We start from the raw sequence: 19,182 nt of genomic DNA, 5'->3' as shown, positions 1-19,182 counted from the left end.
AAAAAAATTTTCTTTTAAAATAAAGTTTTTATGAAAGTTTAAGAGGAAACAAATTTTGCTTCTAAAAAAATACAAAGTACTATTTGCTTTTTAAAATGAAATAATTATTAAATAAGGTTTCGAAGAAATTGAATATGAGCTTATTTTAAATAAGTTTGGTTATATGATTTTTTTTCTATTTTTTTATATATAAATAAAATAGTCTTAAACGAATTTCAAAATCCCTAAAATAATTTTTTTTTCGTTAATATATATATATATATATATATATATATATATATTTTAAATACAAATTTCGAAGATAAGTTTATTATTTAAAAAGACCCATGCCTTAGCTTATGGGTAAAATCAAGAAAGAAGTGTGGCAAAAGCATTGGGTGTTAACATTGATGATACAAGTTCAAATCTTCATGTGTACCACAAATTGATTTTTTTATTTTTTTTACTTTATTTCTTCTTATTTTTTTCATTGTTTTTACCAGATAATCATTTAATTTTTTTTCCTTCTTTCTAAATAAAGGATTTTCGTTTAATTTTTTTTAAACAAAATTCAAAAATAAAAAGTTTGAATTATAAAAAAGAATTTTAAATTGCATTCTAAGGTGTTGGCACATTGGAAAGGCACTTGGGTAATAATACTCATGGTGGAAGTTCAAATCCTTGTGGGCCTCAAATTAAATTTTATTTCATTTTTCTAATCAATTTTTTTAAATACTTATTTCGGAAGCTCCAATGACGGAAATTTAGACTTTCTAATATTCTCGAGTTGATAATTTGTTCTCCTAATGGTCTTTGCGCCACTCATGCTTGTTGGTTCATATTTTATCCCAAAATATGAACCAATAAATTTGGGACATTTAAAATCAAACACAAAAGTATTTTTTTTCTTTTTGGACCAAACATAATAGGATAATTTTCGACAAAATATGATACCGTTTTCGAACTGGTGTCGTAGGGTGCTAACACATTCCCTACGCTCAACCGACTCCCGAACCAAAATTTTGTTTTCGTAGACCAAGTTTTTTTTAAAATAGGTGACCAATCACACCTTGTAGATGGTTGGTGGAGACTCTAAACCCGAATCTCGAAAGAGACCTATCAGGGGATGACGTCGACCGCTCCACGTCGCGATGACGTTGCGACAAACATGATTTTTATATAATAAATCACGCCTAGAACCTTTCAAATAGCATAAATATATTCCAACGTGGCCCAATGGTCAATGGTAGGAAAACTCATATAGTGACTTATAATCTTTAAAACTTGGTAAAAATATATAATTTTTCATGTAAAAATCATAACAACAAACTATAATTTATTTTCGATTTGATAGGAAGATTTGAAATTGATATCTTGCATATGAAATTCAAGTCTTATTATGGATTTGAAAACTAATTTGACAATTGAAATTATGTTTATTTGCAAAGTATTTGAAGTATTGTCAAGTGATTTGATAAAGTTTTGTTTAGATTTATTTAAAGGTTTGAAATTGATATTTTGTTTATTTATGAAATATTTGAAATCACGTTTTGGAGGATTGATAAAATTTGTTTTAAATTATTTCAATATTTTGAATTAATTTAATATTGAAAGTAAGTATTTGTTTTTCATTTTATTTGAAAGATATTTTGATTGATTTGATAGGGCTATTCGGATATGTCATGATTTTGTTTTGAGGAATGTTTTGCTTATTTGGGATTGTAGCCTAATTTGGAATTGATGGATTTCTGTTCTGGCTTATTTGTGGGAAGACACTTTTGTGGTTTGACATTCCTTGGGAATGAAGATTCATGTGTGTGTTATTTACTCACATGGCCTCACACTTAAGTAACTCTGTTCTGGTCGATATTAATTCGACAACTCTGATAGAAGCTTCTGATTGATTTGGTGTTACCAACGGGTAACCACATATGTTCTGTAGGCTACCAAAATAATGCAACATTCCACTATGATTTTGAAAGTATGAATGAATGTAAGATTGTTTTGAATGTTTGAATGATTTAGTTATTCAAAAGTTTGAAAGTTGTACCAAGTGTTTTAGAATGAACTTTGAAAGTTTTGAGTGAAAGAAAGTTTGTTTTGAAAGATTTGAAGTTTGATCGAATAAAGTTTGTTTTGAATGAATGGAAGTTTGTTTTGAAAGAACGAAAGTTTGTTTTGAAAGAACGAAAGTTTGTTTTGATTGACTGGAAATTTTATCTTATTTGAAGACTTTTGTTTCTGAAAATCTAGTTTATTTTGAAAGTTTTGAAAGTTGTATTAAACATTTTAAAGGACTTTAAAAGTTTTGATTTGTTCGTATTTTTGTTTACGAATGTTTTGAAAGGAAAATGAATTTCGAAATTCGATATGGAAATTGCTTATTGAGTATTTTTGTACTCATTTTTTTTTTCTGTTTTCTAAATGTTTTCAGATGAAGGTTCAAGTGACTGCTCAGATAGTGATTGAGGAATAGCGTTCTGGCATGAGGAGTTGAAATCTTTAGTATTTTCTATTGTTATTAGCTTATGATAACTTAGTTAGTTCTGGTAGTTATTCTTTGGCTTTATTATAGTGTAGGTTTTTTTGTTTTGTTTCAAAGTTGGACTTGTCCTTATTTTTTGTCATAGTATCGTATTAAATAAAAAAGTCTTTCCGTTAATTTAGTGTTTAGTTGTTTACGCTTCCGCATTTTGTCAGAATGACCGTATTGGAAAATACGGGTTGTTACAGTTGGTGGATAAGCTATATCTGGCCTAGTCACTATAAGACAATTTAGTTTTCCTACTAATCTCATATATCTCGTGGATCTTCCAGCAACTCCCCTCCCATTGTAAAATAAAAATGAACCAAAACCGAAAATATAAAAACAAAAATAGTAATTGAATCTGATTTATATGAACCATAATATTACGCTTTTTTTCTAATAAATTGTCCATCATTTTAAACAGACAGACGAACTGGTTCGATAATCAATATTCCCCTTTTTGATCATTTTACATAGTCATTAAAGTTTATATGATGCATGCTAAAAAAATAACAAAAAAAAGTAGATAGTTAGACAAAATAAAGTGTCACGTGCGACATACTTCTTTTCAAAACAATGTATCAAATACTTTTTATAGTCTGTATCACTCTATATTATCCAATTGTCCATTAATTTTTTAATTCATGAGAGTGGAAATTTGAATTTACAACCCTCTAAAATGAGATTATAGTGTTTTAACCAAATGAAACTATGTTTGACTTAGCCCTAATCATTCTATAAGGTGTGCTAAATTAGCGAGTATTTTATCTTAAAGACAGGCTACGCTATCAATTAGTCAACACGTAGGTTATATAGAATCATAATTTAACGTTTAGACTTAAAACAGCATATGAAACTTTTTAGGGGTCATTTGGAACAGGGGATTCATGTGTTGGGGAGGGAACTCGAACTGAGGTATATGCCAATTATCGTTGAGTCAGGCTCGCTTTGGCAAATTATTTTAAGTTATTAATTATTTTATATTAACATTCTTAAAATATTATTTTATATTAACTATGTTTAACTATTGAATTTTTCTATATAATTTAATTTGATTCGATTTAGTTCAATCTAGTTGATTTTTACCTTTTCATTTAATTTTCATTAATGAGTAAAAATTAATTTACATCAATTAAGTTTAATTAGTAAATTGATTGTAATGATTTAAGTTATTGTAGTTAATTAATTTAATCAATCTATTGAGATTTTAATGGATTAATTTATATCAAAATATACTAACTATAAATCATATAATTTTAAATTATAGTTATACTGAATAAATTAGCATAATGATAAATTGAATAATAGTATATGTTATTTAAGTAAAATTAAATATGTACATATTGATTGTATAATTAATTAGTACAAAATTTATCTAAAAAACTGGTATAGGTTTTTATTGGAAAGTTAAAGATATATATATTTTAGTTAGAAATGTTTAAATAATTGTAGTTTCGAAAGTTATTAAATTAGTATAAGAAAAACTATATATATAAGAAATTATAGTCTTTTCTACTTGTTTAAAACTCATGAAAATTGAAGGACATAAAAACCTTGTCGAGAGGAATAACTATGGACTAAGAATAAGTTGTCTCCACATAAAGTGTACAAAACTGTATACCAAATATGAGTTTCGTTTACTTTTACCCATTTTTACCTTACAAAACCTCCAATCAAATGACCCACTTGGAGCTTAAACCTTCAGCTCCATCTCTTCATCCTTAACTCTATTTTGTATTTCAGTTCTTCTTGTCTTTTTCTTGTTTTCTTTTATAGCTATGCGTAGCTAAACCCATTTCTAAAGGTGAAATGTTGTGAACTCTTTTCTTGGGCTATAAACTGTGTTGTTAGTGTTAATGATGAATGAATATTGAGTTGAGGTTGTTTTCAAAGTTTGTTTTCAGCATGCTTGATCACCATTATTGCAATATCTCCTTATTAACTCTTGGAAAATTGTAATAAGGAGTGATAAACTTCAATTCATGCTAGAATATGCTTAAGTTAAATAGTGGATACTTAGGAATAGGGCTCACCTAACACGGTTTTAAATTGTTACTATATGCTATTGAGTTTGTCTAAAAACCCTAATAGCAGAAAATCTGGGATGTCTGGGAAGACTTCATCTCTGTTTGGCCAATATCTCAACATTGTTAATGTCATAACATCGTTTGTTTAGCCCATAAAAGGTCACATTAAACTTTCCCCCTTACCTTTTTAAAAGTCAGCAGTTAACCTTTTGATTGCATATTTCACTCTTCATATTAAGGGAAGTTGATCTAAGTTCAGATTAATTGCATTCAGTGAACACCGTAGCATTTAATTCTTTTATTGCCCTTTTTGTTTCTGTTGTCCCAAATATGTCGTTTAAATATTAGCTTTCTTGAGCCATTATTGAAGTGTTTAGTGAGTAGTCCCTGTGGATTCGAACATTTTATTACTTGCTACGATGATGGTGTATACTTGCACATAAGGGACACAAAATCGTTCAACACGTGCGCATGGGGCGTGGGCACTGGCGAGGGCAGGCAGCCGAGCGAGGGGCTAGCGCTGGCGATGGGCAAGCGTGCGCACAGGCGGGGCATGAGGGCTGGCACCGACGATAACCAGGCAGGCGTGTGCGCTAGGGAGGTGTTAGTCTCTTGCGAGGTTGGCATGGCAGGGACTCGCGGTCGCGAGTGAGGCAGGGGTGTGCGCAGGCGCTGACAATAGGGGGCGTGCTATGAGGTTAGCGCGATAGGGTAAGGCAGGGGCGCGCGGGCGTTGGTGTCAACAGGGGGCATTTCGAGGTTAGCGCCTTGCAGGTGAAAGCATGGGGCAGGGCATGCGCCTGGCTACTGGGCGTGCTAGCATACGCGGTGTGGGGCGTGCACGCTTGGCGTGTCCTTGCGCTTAGGGCATGACCTTTGCCTTGCGATGGGCATGTCTTTGAGATGTGGCCATTCACTTGGCCTTTCCTCTACTTCTCGTTTCCTCTTGACCCTTGTTGGATGTTCATTGACCTTCAAGATGGACAAAATTTGTTGATGGGTCCAATGAAGTCTTCTTCTCTTTGAGGGTATTTCTTCTAGTTCTTCTTCTTTGTTGGAGTAGGTTGAGTCTTGGAGCTTGGAATTCATCATGATCACATCAATCCCCTCCCAAGGAAATAAAGAAGATATTTGGAGGGCCTATGGGGGAGAATCCATAAGAAAAAGGAAAGCATACGCTAGGGAAACCAAGACAATTCCATAAATTCATGAAATCTACAATGCACGTGTGGCCAACCCAACCCCAAAAATTGAGTTTTCAAAAAGTGAAATGGCTAACTTAAACCATACCTATAATGATGCTTTGGTAATTGCTTTAAAATAGCAAATATCAAGGTTCAGCAAGTTCTAGTAGAAGGAGAAAGCTTGACAAACGTACTCTCCTTAACTGCATACAGTGTCATGGGTTTGGGTGAAAGCAAGTTGAAAAGTAGACATACACCGGTTGTTGGGTTTGGAGGAGAACGGGTAGTCAATGAAGGAAGTATAGAACTCCCTATAACATTTGGAGAAGGATAAAAAAACACAATGAGAATGGTCGAGTTCCTTGTCGTGAATTACACCTCATCCTACAATGCTATACATAAAATATAGGGTAGGAGAGATTAGAAAAGAACAATGAATATCCCGAGAATGTTACTACATCGCCTTGAAGGCAACAAAACTAAACTTATGAGTTGGAAGTTCACTTTTCTTTTTTACAATCTTAAGTTTTATACATGTTAGATTTGCATTTTTCACGATGTTTTCATTTGACTTTCTTTTTATTTAAATAAATTATTTTCTTCATTTTCTGCATACTTAAGTAGTGTTTTTTTATATAACATCTCTAAAAACCTCCTTTTTAACTGGTGGCCAAGTAATTAGCAATAGTTCAACAAGACTAATCAAGAAACTCGAATGAGTGTTAAAATCGAAAGAAAACAAATAAGCTGAGCCAATTAGTAAACCAATGATATGAAAATTGGAAGTAGGCAAACGAGCCAACTCGGATGATAAAACTCTATGGTATTAAAACTAAAGGCAAGTGAATGAGCTCAGACGGTTAAGACCCAAGAATAATAAAACTAAAAGCGAGCGAATAAACTCAGCTACTTAATAAATCCTAAGAGACTTGATTAAAAGCAATCATGCCAATTAAGGAACTTTAAAGGGTATTAAAAGTGAAAGTAGGCGAAGAGCCAAGTCATAAGTAAACCCATAAGACTTAATTAGATCAAACGACGAATAGAGTGATGAAGTTAAAAACATATATATATATAGGCCGAGCCGACCAATCAAGCTTAGCCAACCACCCAAGCCGAGCTAACCACCCGAGTTGATCAGACAACCCAAGCCCAAGCCACAAGTGATACGCTCTTTCGAGATAATCAAAACAACAAATATTCTCAATGTAGAAGCCCGATATTTTTATCTTCTACTTTGAGAGTGAGAACCACTTTTATGGACGAAGTAAAGTAAGACAAATGAATCATGGATCAATACTCGAGAGCCAAAGACAACCAATGGACCATAACCAAAGACTCGAAGATATCTGTAGCTGACCCAAAAAATAGCATTGTCGTTAGAGTGCTAAGGATGGCACTTTGGCGCTCAGCCAACCAGCCAAACCAACCAGCTGCGAGTGTCAACAAAGCCACACCCTGAGCGCCCTAACACTTGGGCTCGACGCCTAGACGCTCAGTTGACCAGCCAAGCCAACTAGTCGAGCGGAGCCGACCAGCTTCGAGTGGTGATAAGGCCACGCCACAAGCGTTCTAAAGCTCAGGCTCAGCACTAGGCGGAGGCCGATTAGCCTGCAGCCAACTAGCCTAACAATTTTCCTAGTCAGATCTGTTTGATTCTCGTTCAAGTACGAGGAATGCCAAAAGCCTTAAAAAAGGTCCGAAAAGCTCAATCGTTCAAAAAGAAGAAGACATCTTATCTAAGAAGAAATATTAGGGAGATATAAGAAAAAGATATCCTAGTAACCCTTAGAATTTCTCCTCTGTAAGAAGGAAGAAGAAACTCATAATAAAGATATGCTACATAACTCTACTCTTTACTACACTTTACGTAAAACATCAATTCCGACTTAAGCATCAGAGTGTGTGTGGCTAGCACCATAACGGGTGTAATTCTAGCTTGTTTTTCAAGTCATCTATTTCTTAGATTGATGCGAGTTTGGCAATTTAGGTAATCCAAATTTAGGCATCCAACAATTATTATACTAATTAATTACAATTAAGAGTTTATATAAGTTTATTAAATAATTTTGTTTTAGGATAATTATTCAGGTGGATTGTTAAATAAAATCAACCACATGAAATTTAAAGTATATTATTTATAATAAATTTAATGAATGAACTTAAATTAAAATCCACGTAAAATAATCTAAGTTTTTAAAATTATTTTAAAAATAATTTTACTCAATAAAATTAAATTAACTAAAAACAATTAATTATTTAAAATTAACTAATGTAAATGAATTGTGATGTTTTATAATTGCATAAAATTGTTGAAAGTAGTCTCCATTCGAATAATTTGAATCACCATAGATACGAAGGAAGAAAGATTATTCGAACAAAGATTTAAGATTCGACCCAGATTTTTTACCTACCTACACACTTATTCATCTTAAAAAATGTCATGTCATGAATCTGTTTACTCGTTAAGGTTAAGGATTAAAATGAATTCGTATAAACATTAAACCAAATGACCTATAAAAATTTAGACTAAAACTGAATTAAATTTTTAATTTAATATTTTTTTTCCACTTACTCTAATTTTGTTTTGGTATCTCAAATTTTATAAATGTTTTCATGTCAGTAGCTAAATTGAGCCTTATTTCATCATTGAGACTTTCTGGGAAAATAAAGTTATTCGAAAAAAAATATATATTTTAGAACTACCTAGTAAAATGAGAGATATTTTTGTCCTTGTTCAAATGCATCTCATCTCTTCGAGAGATGCAATTCTTTCCTACCAGTACAATGTTAATCTCTTCTCTATGATAGAATACAATGCTGTATCCATCGTCCGGTTTGAGATTTCTCTGTGATACTCAAATAAAGAGACGTCCCTCCTTCGTTCATCCCTATCAAAACGATACTAATCCCTTCTCTAGAATGAATTTTATGTGACAGGATACAGTGTGGGCTTGGGATTTCTCTATGATACTCAAATGAAGAGACGTCCCTCCTCCGTTCATCCCTGTCAAAACAATGCTAATCCCTTCTCTAGAAGAAATTTTCTGTGACAGAATATAATGTTGTATCCATCGTCGGGCCTGAGATTTCTATGATACTCAAATGAAGAGACACATCTCTACTTGCATAGAAGGGAAAGATGTCTATGCTCATCTGCTCTAGCTCATTTGTGATTTCTTGCCGCACAAGAATGCATCTCTTAACCAATTAAATAAATATTACTTATATTTTTAGATATCTCGTATTTAGAAATGAAGATTAAAAGTGACCAATTATTATCTAATTGAACCCCAATTAAAACATCATTTACTATTCAAATAATTTCCATAAATTTTTATTTTTATAATTTTCACAAAATCAAAACCTCAACATATGATTTTAAACCTTGATTATACAATAAAAAAAGTGATCAATTTTAGTTCAACACTTGAGTTTCATCAGTACAAAGTGATTACAATTTACAACATCAATTACTTTTCTTAAATCGAAAGGTTGTTTCAACTTCAATTTTAGCCAAACAAAAAAAAGGACGAAACCGACCCACTTCCACCCCGAATTAGAAAGAGAATTTATTCCCTTGTATATCACCAACAGCTAATTTCAACTCCCATTTTACTAAAGAGCAATAAAACAAATACAAATTTGAAAACAAACAGTATGAGGTAAAAAAAAAAAAAGTCAAATAAATAGTCTGATCTAGCAAACAGTCTGAAACAACAGTTAAGAGAACACACAATGGAAAATGGACAAGGAAAAATACAAGGCTTTGACAATTTACACCTAAACAAATAAACTTAAAAATCATTTTGATACAGGGGGAACTCTAAATTATTCTAGTCAATTTCCTGCCCCAGATCAAAGACGCCCAAAACCCGAAACACAGTTTCAAGGGAAATTTTATTGAGAAATTCACTTTGCACCTAAGGTCGGGAACTGACCCGGGTCCTCGATGGATGGGGCTGCAACATTGCTCATCGAGCTGCCACTGTAACCTCCCCTTGAACCACGGCCACGACCCCTACCCCGACCACCTAGAGCGTACTGTCTCTCTCCTTCGGCAGGCCTCAAGAACTCGTTGATACTCAAGGACTAAAACGCAAAGCAAATAACAAAAATATCAGGTAACTTTAACCTTGTTATCAGGTCTATTTCCAAAGGTTCAGAATTTCAATCTGAAAAAAACCCATATGGCCCATTTGCATAAAGTCTAGCACTAAAATTCGAACGGCCAAAGCATTCTAAAAGCCATTTTCTATTTTCTACCACTTCCAGCAATGTGCAGCGAACAATTCTAAGTTGCAGTAGATTGTGACATGACAGGAAAAGTAGAATTTTTATATTTTTTCATGTATACTCGTAGAAAATAGATTTTAATATACTTAATTTCCTCAATTATATTACTTTAAATATTATTACATTTTTTTTTTTTTGATAATTGGAAGTCAGAGTTTTGCTCCCCAATACCCAAGAGCGACCCAAGGCCCGGACTCGGGAGACATCAAGAGTTTTTGGTATTAAACTCACCAAAAGGTTCGAACTAAAGACCTCTAAGTTAGTATGACCAAGAGACCCCAAATATTTGCCAACGCCTAGGGGCTATTACTTAAAAATATTATTATATTCACTCAACACATAATTTAAGTTACAATGGAATACTTGATTAAGAACCAAAATGCCAATCCCTTCATTTCTTCTAGTTCAAAATGAATCCCAAAAGTGATTCAATAAGAAAACTCAATTGAATTTCTTAATGTAGGTTCCAAATAGATCCAATTTAAAAGCATCCTCATGAAGCACTTTGTCCAAGCTTAGACATCCATGTTTTCAAAATTGGTTGAGGCATACCTCAAGGCAAGGCAATGGTGAAGTGTCTCAAGGCTTACGTGCCTACATTGAAAAGAAGGCGTATGCCTTTGAGGCATTTAAGGCGTATGCCTCACTGAACAATTGAGAACTATACAGAGGATTTAAATTGTGGGCTGGTGGCTGGTGGCTGGTGGTGGGTTTGTCTTTAATGTTATGAGTAGTACTGAGAAGACAAATTTAAAAGTCCTTGAAGGTTTAACACACAGGCTGGCGCATTATTTTAAGCAAAAATCTCACTACTTATTTCTACTTATGCCTACAGAAAAGAAAGAGGTGGCACACGCATACTAAAAGACAGCCCTAAGTTTGTCTCATCTGGAGAAGAAAAAAGTGTGGTGGTGGGAGGCGACAAAGCTAAGAGGTGTCTCCTATTATTTTTCTTTTTCACGTTTACAATTTTATTCTCTTATCTTTATTTATTGTCATCTTAGGAATTTTTTAAGAAAAAGGAGGCCGGTAAGGGTCTACAAGTCGTTGCTTTTCCATCTTCTCTGCGGTGGCAAGGTTATCGTATTTTTTTTATATTATGCATTTTGTAAGAATGTCCTCTCTTTTGGATAATTTTAAAATCTCCTTTACTAATCCTTTGTCTATCTTGGTTTTTCTAACCATTCACTCATTTGTTCAATCTAAAAAGTTTTCCAGTTTGTTTCTCCATTTTGAGGATGAGCCTAGATTATTAACTCAAGGAAGTTACACATTGATGTACACTGATTGACACAATTGAGATTTTCCCTTTTGTTGTTATTAATTTTCAAGTATAATTAATATTTTTACATGAATATTAAAATACTAGGTGTAATATATTTAGACACAGCCATGCACCTTTTAAAAAGTTACTAGACATCAATCCTGAGTAAACAATCAAATGGGAAATAAACCGTTTAAGAATATGAGGTAATACCTTCTTAGCTCTCTCCTCCTTGTCTGTAATTTCTTTTCGCTTATCCTTATCAGAACCCTACAAGTGGAACAAATGAAAACAAATCGGCCAAGTCAGGTCTACATTTGATGTAATACCAAGAGGCAAAGGTCATCAGATCAACAGATAATTTAAACTGTGAAAGAGGATTAGGTAGGTGTACCAATTTAATAAAAATGTCGTTGTTCTCCTTTTTGCTTGAAAGTTGTTGCATGGATGCAAATTCTTTAGCATCCACCTTCCTTTCCTCAGTAGTTTTTAGCGCCATAAGGGACTTCCTTTTCTCCTCCAGCAACTTTTGATACTCCTCCAGAGTCATTTCCTGCATCAGGTTAAAAAAAAGCAAATAGTAGATTCAAAATCAAGTACAAGAAGTTCACAGACCATCAAGCTATGATGCAGTCAAATTTACAACTCAAACATGCATCAAACGTATGATACTGAAGACAAAGTAATAAAACCCTACTAAATTTTCTAATCAAGCAAAAACGAAAATTTCTTTTAAATCACAAGAATATCAAGGACAAGTGAGACGGTAGGCTCCAGATTTAACGAAATTGTTCCAGAAAAACTGAAGAAACTACTAACCTTGTCTTCTGGCTCTGTTTCCTCCAATTCCTTAGCTGGGTTCTCTGTGTTGACACCTGCAGCATCATCCTCTTGAACAGGCTTCTCGTCACCTGTGCTTTTTTCAGTTTCATTAACAGCTTCCTCCGGTACTCTGATTTAGAACAATAATATCAATATACAAATAATTGTTGATAAGAGAAAAATAACCTTCTTAGCGTATGAGAGAACTGACACATGCATAAAAATTTCCTCCCACCCCCCAACCCCCACAGAGTGGCCGGCTTTTGAGCCAAAGCCCTTTGTGTAGGTTAGGTTGGATGCTTGAGTGCATCTTTCTCATGGTGAGAGGCTTAACTAACCATCAAATTGGAGGCATTGAGGGGGTTCACACATGCATGCACTTAACAAAAAAAGACATCCATGAAGGTAGAAGGTGACTAGGTATTCATGTACTTACTCAGAAAATTCGTCTGTTGACCTTCCCCAATTTCCACGCCCAGCCCCTTCGCGTTTGAACTCATTTCTAGTCGTAAAATCAGGTTGAAGGAATCAAAACATAGTAGTACAGCAGGAATATGTAAAATGAATTATTTTTAAGTGCACATACCCACGGCCGGTTCCACTGTGGCGTTCAAATGCTCTACGAGGTCGTTCCCCATCAGTAGCGTCTCCATTGTTGAAGCCACCACGACGACCACCACGTCCACGAGGAGCAACATATCCACGCCTTTCAGTTGTCTTTCCAGCATCTCCATCTTCAGGGGCGCTACTAAATGAGTTCTCATTATTGGCATAGTCACGATTGAAGCCACCAGTGTCACGGCCTCGACCATATCCACGTCCTCCTCCACCACGCCCACTTCCACGACCTCCGCGACTGTTTTCACTCCTTGCTTCCCTTACTACTCAAAGTCAGGAAAAGATTATCTCAATTACTCAATAGATAATTTATACCAACTGGGAAAAGGTCATAAAAACCAAATGGATAGAAATAGTAGAGGTTGATAAATTATAATCTAACAGGATGACAAAATCATAAAAAAGCAAAGAAATTAATTGCAGACTCCCAAGTTCCATATCATAACACAGAACAACCCAAATCAAGAACCAGTACTGGGTAAAGTTTAACTTGTAAATAATTATCAATAAATTCAAATTCTTTAAAGTCACCATGGACAAAAACAACATAACATAACAAGAAGAATAAAATTTATAAAAGGAAAAAAAAATCACAAACCATTTAAAGAGAAATTAAGCAAACAAGTTTGTTCAGATTTCTTTGAAAAACTGTATTGATACTTTCATTTCATTAGTGTTCCAATCATGGTAGCTACACCACAAATTACTGAGTATTACCTGAACTTAAAACAAACTAGAACTCCAGGGCCTTCGGAAGTGTGCATACATAATACAACTATACCATAAATCTTTTGCAGGTAAAGTAATTTTAATATACCACTGAATTAAACAGTCATCACCCCTAACTGTTGCGAAGTTCACAGTAAATAGACAAACAGCCAGAACGAAACACCAACCAATATCAGGAAATGTAAAATCAATCAAACGAAAGCGATAAACAGATAAAACTTCACAATCAAACCCAGAGATTTAAACGAAAAACGAAGAAGCTCACCAGCCTGAGCAGGGGGAAGAGGCTTGGATGGAAGAGTAGCAGGCTTATTCTGTGGGGCTGCCGAAGCCGCCGGTTTGGCCTGAGCATGAGCAGGGCCTTTCTTAGGCGCCGCCGCCACCGCCGCCACCTGCTTAGCCGCAATTAGCTGCGAAGGGTCCTCGGCGTCATCATCTCCCAATAAATCGAATGGATTAACGGTCGCCATTTCCAAACTATCTCAAAAACCAATACCCAAAAAAACCTGAAGAAGAAATTCCACTCCGAGAAAGGCGACCACACACCCCTATCTTAACAAGAACTCCATGAATCCAATGAACGAAAGAACAAGAACAAGGGATCTGTAAAAGAACAGATTGATAACTGGTGGAAAACAGGAGTAAGAGGAAAACCCTAGCCGCAATTGCTGAGTGACTGATGGGAGTAAGAGCACAAGTACACGCCTGACCTAAAACGCTCAATTTATTTGCGTCCTTCGATTTTTTATATTATTTTATTATTTTTTTAAATTTAGATTCTGACCTTCCCTTCTCACCATACGTTACAGATCCAACTAATAATCTCTTGATTTGAGATATATATCAATTAACGACCAGTTATGTTCGCTTTGGTAGATATGTATGTAGAATTATACTTAGGCTAGGTTAACATCTTTCGAACTTTATATATATGAAACTCGTGTCATTGTTGGAATATTATATAACTTGTTTTTCTTATTGAGGTTACAAATTTTATTCCTTCAATTTTCATAATGATGATTTTTAAGTCGTTAAAATTGTGAGTACCGGATGTTTTTTTTTATATAGTTTTGTATTAATCTATATATACAATATATATAAGAATATGGATGTGGAATAAACACTTTTTAATACCTAATTTGTCATTCTTTTTATATAGTTTTGTATTAATCAATATGTATGTAGAGTTATGCTTAGGTTAATGTCGTTTGAGAACTCGTGTCATTGTTGGAATATTATATAACTTGTTTTTTATTGAGGGTTACAAATTTATTACTTCAATTTCCATGGTAAGTCGTTTTCAATTTTGTATTAATCTATATCTATAATATATATAAGAATATGTACGTGGAAGAAATTTTCTTTTTTAATACCTAATTTGTCATTTATTTTGAGTTTCATTTATATCATCTTATCCCTCTCTATTTTGTTCTCTGGTTAATTATCTCTTTCCTCTCTTTTTACTCTTTCTATGGCTCGAAACACATTCTCCAATCCCACAAAGTTTCACTTCTCTTCAGTAATGCTTAGTTTAGAATTGCTATGACTTTTAAAATAACTATAGGCAACTTAGCTTTTAGAAAAATTAGCTGTGATAAGAAGTGAATTAGTGTTCGGTAAATTTTAATTTTGAACTAGTTGTAATGTACGGTAAATTCAAATTAAAATCATTAATGACTAAAGTAAACATATTATTTCAATTATTTTGACTGTTGGCACTCAATATTTAAATTTGTTGTAAGATAATTATTTAAAATTCAAATTATATTTTTTTAACCTAAATTATATTATAAAAATATTAGGAAAACAATTGTTATAACAAATTAAAGGGAGGCTAAATCTAGAAATGATATTTCAAATTTTAAACATATTATTTCAATTATTTTGATGTTGGTACCCAATATTTAAATTTGTTGTAAGATAATTATCTAAAATTCAAATTATATTTTGTTTAACCTAAATTATATTATAAAAATATTAGGAAAAACAATTGTTATTGTTATCATAAATTAAAGGGAGGCTAAATCTAGAGATGATATTTCAAATTTTTTCTTTCAAATTTTACAAATCTAGAATCTGAGATTTTAATTTAATTTTTTAGTCCCAACATTGCCCTAATTAATGCAAAATTTTAACATTTATTTTATATTAAAAAAGTCATTTGTTTCTGTTGACGCTGAATTTTGGAGAGGTATACGTACGTGTCCCTCAGATGAGTGTGTTTGTCGAGGAGCAAATGAGCCTGCAACCAAAAAACTTGACATCGATGCAGTGTCCCGTCTAATACACTCCAACCATCAAGTCAGTAATCAGAGTAAAAGAACATAGGAGTAGATCGTAAGATTTAAGTAACACGGTTTTCACTCACTTGGTGTTGATAGGGGTCCTTCCCTTTTATAGGTGCAAGCGGTCGACCAAAAAGGACGACGATTTTGGGCGTAGGTGCGCGTCAAGTTGTATGAGGTTTTGATGGAAGAGTAGACGCCTGCAACAGCCATTGGGTGGCACCTCTGTCTACAAGCTTGTCCCCCTACACCTACAGGTTGTAGGTTGCAATCCTCGACATCTCCCCTATACAACTATGGTGGTGACGTGTCCATACGCGTGAATAGGGTACGGTGATAACCATCTGTGGTCCCGTTGATAGGACGTTAATCCCGTAGCGGAAACGAGGAACGTGTTCATGAATTTAAGGGAACAAATTGACAACACAATAAACAAAACAAGGAAGAATTGGTATCTACCTTTGAAGTTCTCTGTTAATCCAATCGACACCACCACGAGAGCCTTCCCTGCTATATCTCCAGTGAGAATCCGGCTTGTGGGAACCAAGAAAGAGATTGGAAAAGGGAGAGAGATTCTTGAGAGAGTTTCTCTGTATTTTTCTTTCTGTAGGTTGAAGAACAATAGAGAACCTTTGCGGAGTCCAATGAACGGGAAGGTGACATAGGGAGAGTTACCCCACATCACAGGAACTATGCACTCCCCTACATTATGCAAAGGAGTTAATTAATTATTAATCTTATTAATTATTAATTTAATTAATTAAATCTATATATTAATTAAATGAATTATTAACACTTAATTATTCAACTTTATTTGAATCATATTCAAATGCATTTATCTTGTTATAACCTATAGTTTTAATATGAACCCAATTCATATTAATTATTGTTTGAATCTCATTCAAATAATTTCTCTCATAATATATAGTTTTAATTTAGAATTAACCATATATTATAATATATCAACATACATATATATAATCCCTTGAGTGATTTGAACATTTCAAATCATTCCAAGAAACTTGATTCTCGTTTTACCCGTTGTGAGCTATAAAATGGACCTAATAAACCTATAGATCAGAAGCTCCAACGATATGAGATTTATCGTTCAAACTCATTAACCGAGTTAAGAAACATTCGTTAATTGCTGGTCACTCCACTAAAGACCTGTAACTGCACTCTTCTAACTGCAGAATATTTTTGTGTCCACAGATATACGACCATCAACGACAAGTCAATCATTCATGAGTGCTCGTAATTGTAGCTGGGTCAAATTATCGTTTTACCCCTGAGTTACATCTTGCTCTTTAAATACCACTGCTCCTCTAATGAACAACCCGGTTATAGTCCGACCAATAACCGAAAGTCCCTCTCGAGCCAGTGAGAGGGTGGGACCCCTTGTTCAAGTCCCAAAGTCAGCAGTTAAGGGAACTCTCATCTACTCCCATAAAGTCTAGAAGGAGTGAATTTCATCTTGTGTAGTTATGTTCCAAACTCCCCACTTAGTCTCATCCTTAAAATGGTAGGAATGTTGAGTCGACGACTCGGGCAACTCTCACCCATACAGATCAAATGACGAGCCCTCACGAGCAGGAGTCCATAACTCACTCAGGATTAAGAGTGAGTTGTCTAGTCATCCTATGAAATAACAATCTATTAGTCAACGATGTTACATCTAAAGATTGACTATTTCGCGGTCCGGTCTTATACAAACTCATTATATATGATGCCTCCAATTGCATGTCTCCACACAAACGACTTAGATCGAGCCGTTTGCAACATTTACAAAGTGAGTCGTATCCATAGTGTTGCTAGGATAAGGTACCCAACCTTATCCATATACTATAGACCCTAAAGGTTATTCCCGGAACATGATCCACTTGTATATCGATGGTATATCAAATATATATCCAGTATATATACTGTTTCGACTACATGATAATAACCTTGGATGGTTAGTTTATTGGATTTGGACAATAAATTCAACAACAATTTGATTGAATATGAAAACATAACTTTATTGAATATAAATTTACTACGAGTTTAGGGCAACACCCAACAATCTCCCACTTGAACTAAACTCTAGTGGGGTGTACAAGATAATAAAGCAAGCGGACAAATACAATAAACTAGGCATACACTATACCCATTACATTTCTCCCACTTGCCCTAGATTAATCGTACAACGCTCAAAGACCAAGACTTTCTAGATGACCCTTAAACACTTTAGCCGTGAACGCCTTCGTAAAAGGATAAGCAATGTTGTGCTCTGAAGCGATCTTTGTGACGATCACATCCCCTCTGCACTATCTCCCGTATAAGGTGGTACTTCCTTTTGATATGGTTGTCCCTTTTACGGCTTCGATGTTCTTTATAATTTGACACGACATCACTATTATCACAATAAAGTGTGATGGACAAGTTCATGTTTGGAACGACTTCCAAATCGGTTAAGAACTTCCTAAGTCAAACCGCTTCTTTTGCTACTTCACAAGCTGCAATGTACTCAGCCAACATGGTGGAGTCTGCAATGCATCCTTGTTTAATGCTTCGCCAAACTATTGCTCCTCCATTAAGAGTGAATACTGACCCTGACGTGGATTTCCTAGAATCCTTATCTGTTTGAAAGTCAGGGTCAATGTATCCTGTAAGGATCAAATCCTTATAGCCATACACGAGTTTGTAGTCCCTCATTCTCCTAAGATACTTGAGGGTTCCTTTAACATCAGTATAATGATCATATTCTGAGTTGGATTGATACCTACTGACCATGCCTACTGCATAGCAAATGTCAGGCCTAGTACACAACATAGCGTACATCTGGCTGCCCACTACTGAAGCATAGGGTATGTGTCTTATATTCTCAACTTCTCGAGGTGTCTTAGGACATTGTTCCTTAGACAAATGAATTCTATGCCTAAAAGGCAATAAGCCATTCTTGGAATTTTACATTGAATATTGAACAAGCATCTTATTGATATAAGTTGCTTGAGACAAGACTAACGTTTTGTTCTTGAGATCCCTTAGAATTTGGATGCTAAGAATATATTTAGCTTCTCCCAAATCCTTCATTTGGAACTCGGTAGCTAGCCACTTCTTTATGTTAGTTAGATATCCTATATCATTCCCAATGAGTAGGATATCATCCACATACAACACTAAGGGGCCGTTTTGTTCAAGGTTTTAAAAAGATTACCTAAGAATAAGATGCCTGGGAATAACAAGCTTGAGAATCATATGTCTGGGAATGAAAGATATCTGTGTTTGGTTGTGCATGAGAATGGTATCATAATCTACTTTCAACAATTAATTTATATGAACTAATTTTAAATAATTAATTGTTCTTAGACAATTGATTTTTATTAGGCAAATTACTTAGAATAATATGAAACAATTAGATTTGAAATTTAATTTTCATTCATTAGTATAATTATTATAAATTAATATATTT

General features: G+C 34.2%; 1 protein-coding gene across 1 annotated transcript; it reads right to left on the bottom strand.

Annotated features, from left to right (window-relative positions):
- Positions 1–9,383: 9,383 nt before the first annotated feature.
- On the bottom strand, positions 9,384–14,151 carry LOC111023799 (RGG repeats nuclear RNA binding protein A). The gene is made up of 7 exons (XM_022301278.2): positions 13,712–14,151; positions 12,686–12,980; positions 12,536–12,601; positions 12,097–12,229; positions 11,672–11,830; positions 11,491–11,547; positions 9,384–9,809 (listed from the first exon to the last, which is right to left on the bottom strand). Exons 1-7 carry the CDS (start codon positions 13,914–13,916, stop codon positions 9,630–9,632), a joined length of 1,095 nt encoding a protein of 364 aa, XP_022156970.1. The 5' UTR covers positions 13,917–14,151; the 3' UTR covers positions 9,384–9,629.
- Positions 14,152–19,182: the final 5,031 nt, after the last annotated feature.

Source organism: Momordica charantia (genome assembly GCF_013281855.1).
Source record: "Momordica charantia cultivar OHB3-1 chromosome 7 unlocalized genomic scaffold, Mcharantia_2.0 BLBB01000007.1, whole genome shotgun sequence".
In the NCBI taxonomy this organism is placed as follows: domain Eukaryota; kingdom Viridiplantae; phylum Streptophyta; class Magnoliopsida; order Cucurbitales; family Cucurbitaceae; genus Momordica; species Momordica charantia.
This window is presented reverse-complemented; position numbering and strand designations above follow the sequence as displayed.